This window comes from Protopterus annectens, chromosome 7.part1 (genome assembly GCF_019279795.1).
Source record: "Protopterus annectens isolate FY-2018-M chromosome 7.part1, PAN1.0, whole genome shotgun sequence".
Classification (NCBI taxonomy): domain Eukaryota; kingdom Metazoa; phylum Chordata; order Ceratodontiformes; family Protopteridae; genus Protopterus; species Protopterus annectens.
This window is the reverse complement of record NC_056740.1, coordinates 94,017,222-94,027,221: the sequence shown is the minus strand read 5'-3', so window position 1 is coordinate 94,027,221 and position 10,000 is coordinate 94,017,222. Positions and strand designations below refer to the sequence as shown.

The 10,000-nt window shown below is 37.6% G+C and overlaps 1 protein-coding gene across 1 annotated transcript in view; it reads right to left on the bottom strand.

Annotated features, from left to right (window-relative positions):
• The window catches only part of CHRNA7 (cholinergic receptor nicotinic alpha 7 subunit), a 1,595,735-nt gene extending 1,592,768 nt beyond the window's left edge, over window positions 1–2,967 (bottom strand). The window contains exons 1-2 of the mRNA XM_044078574.1: window positions 1,884–2,967; window positions 1,371–1,510 (exon numbers count right to left, since the gene is read on the bottom strand). Coding sequence (XP_043934509.1) covers window positions 1,371–1,510; window positions 1,884–1,938 — 195 coding nt within the window. The 5' untranslated portion in view covers window positions 1,939–2,967. The remainder of the gene's footprint in view (window positions 1–1,370; window positions 1,511–1,883) is intronic.
• Window positions 2,968–10,000: the final 7,033 nt, after the last annotated feature.

Genomic DNA, 10,000 nt, shown 5'->3' with positions numbered 1-10,000 from the left:
TGTTTATTCCAAACAAGACATATAAAAGCTACACAATAACAGACTAATTGTGTTTAGGAAAGTAAATCATACAGAACATGTTTTTTCTCTCTCTATTATTTATATAACAGTTCAAATTGCAATAAATGATCGGTCCATCAGAGTACAAAATATGACATTTGACAAATTAATAAATTAGCATTATTCTCAAATCTTATCCAGTACATAGAAAGGCAAGCATAATGTATGATGTACCAATTATTTTAAATGATCTGCACAGTCTGTATATATGTGGGCATGCTTTATAGTTATGCGTCCATGTTCATCCATTTTGTGCAGTGTGTGTGTGTGTGTGTGTTTGTGTGTGTGTGTGTGTGTGTGTGTGTGTGTGTGTGTGTGTGTGTGTGTGTGTGTGTGTGTGTGTCTGCCTGTGTGTGTGTGTGTGTGTGTGTGTGTGTGTGTGTGTGTGTGTGTGTGTGTGTGTGTGTGTGTCTGTGGATGGAGGTCTTTTGATCCGAAGTTGATCAAACAGTCAAACAGTAACAACAAACCCACAATGTCTTACCAGCATATTAGATACAACAGCTATTACCTTCATAATCTAATAGGTATGAAAGAATGAGAGTAATCAGACTGCCTTTGTATCATACAAATTTCTAACAAATTTATAACAAAAGGGTGGCAACTCCAAGCATTTACAGCTGTTTTCAAAGAGTAGAAGAAAATAGTCCAATCTGTTTACATTTCGTTTTCAAACTTTCTAATTCTGAACATTTTCCACATTAGCATGTAACTAGAGAACTTGGTAATGGTTAATAAAAACGACTATTAAGTCAGTACAAAATGCAAAGAATGAAGTTGTATTACTATCCATAATTCATGCACAGGGGTGAAGCTAGAAAATACTGTTTGTACTCACAAACTCTTTTGACTGCTCCCCAACTCAATTGGCATTTAAAAAAATGGACACGTCTTTCAAAATGTTGTCCCCCAGCTATTAATAAATGTACACATCATTTTCAGCAGTTCCCTCTAAAACTTCTAAAGATATTGTATTTTGATTAGTAGTCTTCTCTGTATCAAGTTATGTACCTGTTAGAAACATTACTATAGACAGTTGTATATAGATATATATATATATATATATATATATATATATATATATATATATATATATATATCTGAAAAAACTTCAATGTTACTCAGCGATGTAAAGAAAAAAATGTGCTCTGTAGAGTGCAAAGAGTATGCCTGGCTAAACCCCTGAGCATGCATTATTGCTACCTACTTTACAGAGATAACCAAAAGTGACAGATAACTAGCGTACTAAGAACTTGCTGTCTGTAAGCAAATGAACAGTCTATTTGCTTATGAACAAAATAAATGCTTACCACGTCCATAATTTGCATTAGACTAAGAGACAGACTGACCATAAGAGGCTGTGAATCATTGGCAACTGGTCTTTCCAGAGGGTTGTAGTTCTCCAACAGATCTTTATACAGCTTTCTCTGGTATTCACCTTGCATGGAGACTTTAAAGTAATTAAGAGACGATAAGGCTCTTTATTTTATTTTACAGTGCAGTGCAAATTTTTACACATCAAAAACAATTAATGACAAGAGAACGGAATGTTTCTTTAAACATGTTTTCTATTAATACTCGTATAAAACTGACTGACTACAAGTAATCATAAAGTTTAAACCGCAATTATCATACTTTCTTTAGTAAATATGTCCTGTAATAAGGAATTTATTGTACATAAAATACGTTACAATTAGCACAAATGTGAGGAATAAAGCCTCTGTTTAAGATACACCTGACCTAAGTGTTGCTCCGTGGTGCGCTACACTGTTTCTTTTTAAAGAATAATTGTGAGAAATGCTTTTGAAAGTGTAGCAACTTACCAGTTATTAAGCAGGTTATTCCAATTACGCACAAATTAATGTTCATATATCCCATTGTTTAAAACACAAATGTCAATTAGGAATGTTCAGGCTTAAAAACAAGTTAATTCTGCTTTTCCCCAGTGATGATTCAGAGAGGTGGTCCCAGTTGCGCGTAGTGGAAAAGGGTGCCCGTTCTGATTCCGTTTAAATAGCGGGCGGCTCCCTCAAGCAGTACACCAAAAAGGGTAAAAAAATCCTTGCCGAAATTCTTTGACAGTTAACTGACACAATGAGCTCAGCAAAGCTTTCTATAGATGGTGGAGTCCGATGCTTCATTTTTTTTTCAGATGTTATCTGAGCTGGGGGGGAGTGTACCGTTGGCGCCCTGTCGTCTCCAACAAACACATGCTCTCCTCCTTTTTCCAAGTCATTTTGCGCGACCGCCCCTTTCTTATTCGTTTTCTTGCTGATTTATTGTAATAATGCTGCCCTCAAATCTCTTAAACTGCCTTCCTCAGCAGCAAGTATATCCAACATCGTGCAAGTAGACGCCTACCAATGTAGCGGAAAGCATCGGGTCAAATGTCAGAAATTGGCACACGCAGCTGAGGATGGAGGCAGAGTGCGCAGCAGACTAAAAGTGCAAACACCGTTGCGTATCTAATCGTTTGGACCGACTACATATATATATAAGATTATGTACACCTGACCCGAAGTCAGAAAATGCAGTTATGCGTAACCTCTAGGCAAGACTCCGCAGATTGACTGCAGTTTCTACATCTTCAGAGAAATCATGCTGTTGAAGGGATTGCTTTCTAGAAACATAATAATTTGACTTCGATGGAATGCTGCTTGATGGTCTCCTTCAAAATATTAAAAAAATGTTTGAACTTGCAAGAGAATCAGTCTCTGGTCTTTCATACATACCTGTCACTACCAAGTTTCACTCTGGTTTGCTAAGTTTTGGGAAATAGCCGATGGGAAGGCTGCACACCCCTTCCTTACTTCAGTACTATAGTATAATTACATGGACTCATCACTACCCTTAAATGTAACGACTACTGTATTTGCACTGACATTCACTGGACGCCTACTGATGCCGAGGACAATCGCAGCACATATGGATACAGCTGATAATGGCTTGATGATTGCCAGATTATACTTCTTAGCGAAGGGATGCAGGTGCGCTGAGCGCACCAGTTACTGATCCGGAAACACAGTCTTTGTCTACTCTGACGTCCTCCTGCCTGAACAATGTGCAATATCTGCAATTCTATGAGATAAATGCAGTACAATAACTATTCTTAAAGCTATTTCTTTGAAAGCGCAATTTAATCACAGTGTAGCGGATGTACAACGTTAACTTGCAGTGTAGCTGCCCATTTTATTTATGTACTAACAAGACGCACCCACACCAGTTTTCCACTAGCTGTACAAAAATAATGGTCTGATACCCTTCTTCAGAAGAGATTTAAATTCTCACTAGTTCAGTTTCGAACGGGCCTCCTTCCGGAAAACATTTAAGTAAATGTCAGCTGAGCGTGGGCTAATTAAATTCAGCACTAGGGAAGAATGTATTTTATACCAGTATGCAAAGCTCAATAGTGACCTCTGGTGAGTTTTTAATGAAGTATTTACCTGTCAACCTCTTATAGAGCGAAAACTCTGGACAAATAGGGAGCAAAAGCTTAAAAATAGGGAACATTTTTAAATACTGCTGTTACAAAACTTGAAAAATTGATAGAGTAACAGGTTTTGCATTAGCATTAATTTTTTGAAGGGTAAGAAGTCTGACTCTCGTATGTCTGTCATTTTCTGAATTCATTTCTCAATGATTTGCTAGGCACTTGCAAAAAATGAGAAGCAGACCAAAAATACGTGGCAAAATATGGACAATCTGCGAAAATGTGTACAGTTGAGAGGTAGTGTGTGTGCGTGCGTGCGTGTGTGTGATTTCGACATAAAAATCAAGTAGCATACATGCCTCTCAAATGTACCCTCATTATGAAGAGAACGTTCCTCATTTTGAGTGTTAAAAAGGCCCTGTTCCTCGCAACTCTGTATTGAAAGAGTCAGTCATATATTCCGTTTTAAGAATTGTTTTTAACTAAGCAGCGTTGGTGCTTAGTACTTAGTCATATTAATCGCCCTGTTTATACTGTAAAGTAGCATCCTCGCTAAAGTTGTCAGTTTGCTGCGCTGCTAAGTGTTGTACATTTTGCCTGTTTGTTCCACATGATTTGTAAGGTTCCACGTTTTACCTATTTGTTCCACAATATGACTGGTAAGGTTCCACGTTTTGCCTGCTTGTTCCACACATAGCGCTCAACCTTCCATGTCCAAAATGTGGAACACTAGCCCTCATAATGTGGAACAAATGGGCAAAATGTGGAACACATACTAATGGCTTACTAACAACTTTAACTAGGAAGGTCGCAGAATGGTTAAAGTATGCTGGTTTTACTTATAAAGAAGATCTTTTAATGAATTAATATGATTCATTTCTATTTACAATGGATTTCAAACACTGAATGTGTGACAGAGTCTTTCAGTGTGGAACTTTGAGGAACTTCCGAGGAACGTGAACTTTTTATGACCCTAAATTAGGCACGTTCCTCGTAATGAGGTACACTTGAGAGGTATGGTTCCACATGATGACAGGTAAGGTTTCACCTTTTGTAAATAGAAGGCTGAGAGCTATGCTTATGACGGATCCCTTGATACACAACAAGCCGAGCAGCGTTATGTACTTTCGACTGATTTTGTGTGGCAAAAAATGGGTATAAAGAAGAGAAACTGCTAATATAGCTTGCATTCTGAAGATGTGCCATCTGTATTTAAAAAGATGAGAACTGACTGGTGTGGGGCAAAGCCGGATCACGGTCAAATGGGGCTCTAGGAAAGGTAATGGACCCCCCCCCCCATACAGAGCCACAACAGTCCCCCAGCCATTCCAGTGTCCCATTACTTAGTTATTTCTCCCCAGTCACCATAAACACTGTTCAAATATTTCAATGTGCATACTGTTTTCTGCTTTATTTCTACAATGCTTGCAGACATTTGGATTTAATTTAAAACTTTTGTTTCAAATGTTATAGCACAAAGCAATATGGTCTCACAGTGAAACAGGCTTAGCATTAAAACTTCTCTGTCCTTCAAACTCACATTCATTGAAACGGCATTGAAATCCACATTCAAAGAAAACGCATCTGGCTATTATGGATAATGTTTACCCATGGGCTGTTTTCAAACTATAGGCTCCTTGCACACATTTTTAGGACCATGCAAACATGCATGTGCTTTTTGATTCACCTTCCTGATTGAATTAAATTATATTCCATGTATAATACAGCACCACTTGTTAGAGCGTGTTTTAAATTTGTAGTTTTAAACATTTGATCAGTAAGCAATGAAACAAAAGTTATGAGCCAATAATGACAAAAACTGCACAATTCAGAACATTTTAACCATAAAATGCCACTCAAACTTCTGTCATTACAATCCACCAATATCAGTTAATATGCACTATCTCTGCAGAGGGACAAGGAAGGTAGGCAGGTGTGTGTGTGTGTGTGTGTGTGTGTGTGTGTGTGTGTGTGTGTGTGTGTGTGTGTGTGTGTGTGTGTGTGCATGTGCATGTGTGCATGTATACATGTCTGAACATCATATGAGAAAATGAATAAAACACCTTTACTTGACTCTTCATGCTACTTATCAGAATAGTGCAGTCTTACAGTGTGCAGCTAGTAAGGTAGTCAATAAGGTACCAAATAACTGAAGACCTGGAGTTCCATGATTTATATGTGTATCTGGAAGGAAATGAGACAAAAGGAGTCACTAGGTTCAGTTTTCTCCTACAATATTTTTTCTTTTTTTAAAGTTTATTGAGTAGGGGTCTATATCAGATCATCGAAACGGCCCATTATTGAATACCGTAACATCAAACTGCAAAACCTGAACCCTAACAATACCGAAACCTCAAAACAGCACATTTTTTCCCAGGGCAAACATTCACTGTTCCGAGAAACACGCACACACCACAAGCACACTAAAAATCAGCAATCCACACACATACATTTAAAAGTTACATCTAACCCTACACTACACTGCACATGCACAACTATCTATCCACTTACCTTAACCCAGACCCTAACCCTATCACACACTCACCTCTCCCGCACCCTAACCCTAACTCACTTAACCCGCCCCTAACCCCAAATTCTGTCACAATCGCACACTTAGCTGACCCATACCCTAACCCTAACTCACCCAACCCATGCCCTAACCCGAATGTCCACACAATCACACACTTACCTTACCCAACCCGTAACTTTCCACCGCATCACTGAAAACAGCAAAGCCACAACAATGGCCAACTGAATTCTTTCCCTAGGAAAGAATTTGGTTTTGTGCAGCTTCACTGTTTTCAGCGTTCGCGATATTGGGTTCGATATTAGATCATTCGAAATTCTGCCGTTTCGATGATCTAATATAGACCCAGTGATATCTGGCTCAGTCGCAGTTTACAAATGTATGAAGAAGATTTCATTTGGTCTAAGTGGGTGTTAGCATATTTATTTTACACTGTCTCTCATTCTGTCTGTTTCTACTTAGTAAAAATGTTGTACATTCTGGCTTGCCTTAACATTGAAAATATGTTGCATAACAGTGCACAGTAGAATAGTTACAAACTCTTCAAATTCAAGCTTTATGATTTTACAGTAATCAGTGGTACCTTTAGTATGGGAATCCATAATTAAAGAAGTTTTAGTAGTGATAAAATTAACAGTAGGTCCACTTAAGTCATTCATTTTAATACTGAATCAAGTAAGACACTGAGACATGATACTGAATATGTATAGTACAAGAAAAAATATATGAAAAGGGCCACCTTCTGATTCAGAGACAAGTACACAGTAGGGCTGTTGAGAAAAATGTAACTGTGCAACAGACAGGCAATTGGGATTCAGCACAAATTTAAATGAGATAAAAATCACGGGAAAAAAGGCAAATTGAATTCACATACAGCAAGCTTGTATAGTATAGCTGCTTGCAGTAATTTAGTTGTAATGTAGCATTGCTAGTATTACATGGCAGTCCAATGCAGTGCAGCACACACATGCATACACACACGCGTGCACACACACACACACACACACACACACACACACACACACACACACACACACAAACACACCTACCTTACTTTTCTGACTGTGCTTTATCATGTTCGTGTTGTCTGTAGCATACACACACCTGTAGAAGCAGCTCGAGGAACATTTTCTTGTATTTAAATTGCACATGCAGAATGCGAAAAGGAACAGGTCTGTGTGATGATGATGCACCCACAGATGCAACAGATGTGTGTGACAGGAGGCAAAGGGCATTCTTGAACAAGAACACCCTTTAAAAAAACACATCATTTTTTTTTGTTAATTAAAAAATAAATAAATATTACAGTCCCCAAAACAGCTTGTCCCTCACAGCTAGAATGGGCCCCCTCCCAGCCAGTGGGCCCTAGGCAACTGCCTTGGTCACCTAGTGCTAAATCCAGGTCTGGTGCAGGGGATCTTAAAAGTTAGGACAATTTTGGACAACATCCAGCAACTAAGGGTCAGCTCAGGTTGGGAAGGAGGAGTTGATCCTATCTGAGATATAATGAACTACATTAAAATGGAATAATAATTGTCTACTATCCAAATTTGTTCAAATGAAATTACTATACTGGTGAGAATTACACCTTGCAAAACACCACTGGTTGGTCAGATAAATTAAGTAGGCTGCAAGATATTTCCGAAAAGAGTAGACAACAGATTTTTTTTTTTTTGTGATACTAGCTATTTTTGTTGAATGTATATAACAAACTTGAAATTCTTTATTTTCAGATTAGATTCTTTCTGTGTGTGTCTAGCCTTTAACAATCACATGTCATCAGTAGTGAGGAAATCATTCTGTGTTGTGGAACTTATAAATAAAAGGTCCAAGGAGGTCATGTGATGGTCAAAGGCTAGATTACTGTCTATGTGTGTCTTCAGGTTCCTGACTACTGGGTCAACTGATATTCAGCATTCATCAGATCTGTCATTGAGTACAATGCCCACTTTGATATATATCAGGCACATCCAAGGATTTGAATGTCCACAGAAATTGATCACTAAAAGAAGGCATGGAGTAAGTAATATGTCCTATGCAGACTGCTTCAAAATCCTATCCCTTTTTCTGTCTCCTATAGGCCATTTAAGCGAGATCTATGCCTGGTGTACAAGACATTGCTAGACCGCGCAACAATGGGCCTCCTGCATATCAAAAAAACAAACAGCACCAGATTTACCCATTCTAAAGACTTAGGCATTGCCTGTGATATAAATAGGACTTGCTGGAGAGATAAGTATGTATCACAGAGATGACCTCTTCAATGGAACTTGCTCCCTATCCATGCAAACCAGAGCTCCTTCCTAATCCAATTCAAATGTAGCTTGGACAATTGGGTGGAGAACAAGAAATTCATCATCAGTTTGGCACGCACTTCTTTAATGGACACAAGTAGCCTGTAAATGGTTCATCTCTCAGGCATCTGTTTGCAAATGATTCATCTCCCAAGCCCCTGCTTACACTTATCAAGGGTAGCAAAACTTGTCAGAGATTTGGGATGTATAACTAGGCTTAAAAGGGCCCTAGTGGTTGTTAGCCTAGTATACGGTGATGAAGCTATGAACTTATGGATACAATTTAAGAAAATGCAAGCAGCGGGTGCTTACACAATTATAGAACAATGATGAAATAATAGTAAAACATTGAATAAAGGCTATAATGTGATAGCAATGAGTGTGACAGACATCAAAAATACATGCTAATATTTTACAGGCTATACATGTTCAACAGAAATCCCAGGAAACCCAAGAGATGAATATCAGGAATATATACAAGAACTGATAAATAAAAGACCCAGTCTTAGCTTTTATAGACCAGCATAAATAAAGAAATTACGAATAGACCATCCAGAAGTCCCACTAATTTATACCTTTGCTGCAGTCTGTTAAGATTTAAACAGTCCCCATTGACAACCTGATAGTAACAGGCTTTGGATTTTTTTGTAACTTGTATGCAAACTACTTTAGCACTGATTAATCTGGATGTTTGACACAAACTGATTGGAAACAAGAATGCTTTTTGTTGAGTTTGATGTTAAGACCTTATATGAGTGTACACATCATCATCAGAATGACCTAGAAGCCTTGAAAATGGAACTCTGTAATAACCACCACATAATTATATAATACTGTTTCCAGAGTTAGCAGTAACTCATAATTACGTATTTACAGAAGCTTGTAGTGCAAGGAGCTACAAAATTTCACTCCAAATTAGTGAAAAGGCAGGCTTGTTGAATACCTTTCTGAAGTCAGAAAAGTATTTAATATTTTTTTCACATTCACAGTGATGATAAGCACTAGTTTCATGCTCAACAGTGCTTACCTGCCAAAGGAGAAGAATGGTGTGAAACCATTAAACCAATTTAAACACTTTGTTCAGACTTTACTGGCTTTCCAGTGCTCTTCTTGGGTAGCCATTCACTGTGTGACCGTAGATTGTGTGTTACAGCTGTCAAAGCATTAAAACACTCTTTGTTACTACAATGATTTTCCCCTTTTCTTTTTTCTAACTTTTGTACCACATGGGAGCAAGTAAAGCTCAATGCGCTACAAAGAGTTATGATTGAGTCTTTCCAGTCATAACCTGGAAAATAACATGTTCTGAACATGGATGCCTCTCAAGGTGAATTTCTTGCCGTCCATGTCTCAAACAAATGACATCATGGTTAGGATCAGAAATCTGATCATAATCCTCTATAATGTGTACAGCAACAAGGAACAGCAAGGGGGTAGGTTTTGACTCCTCATATGTACACCCATTTATCAGCAACTTTGAGGGTGTGTGTGTGTGTGTGTGTGTGTATATATATATATATATATATATATATATATATATATATATATATATACATATATATATATATATATATATATATATATATATATAGTATATATATATAGATATATGTTTATATAAATAAACATACATATGCACATATAAATAGATGGGTGTCTGTGTATATATATATATATATAGATATATAT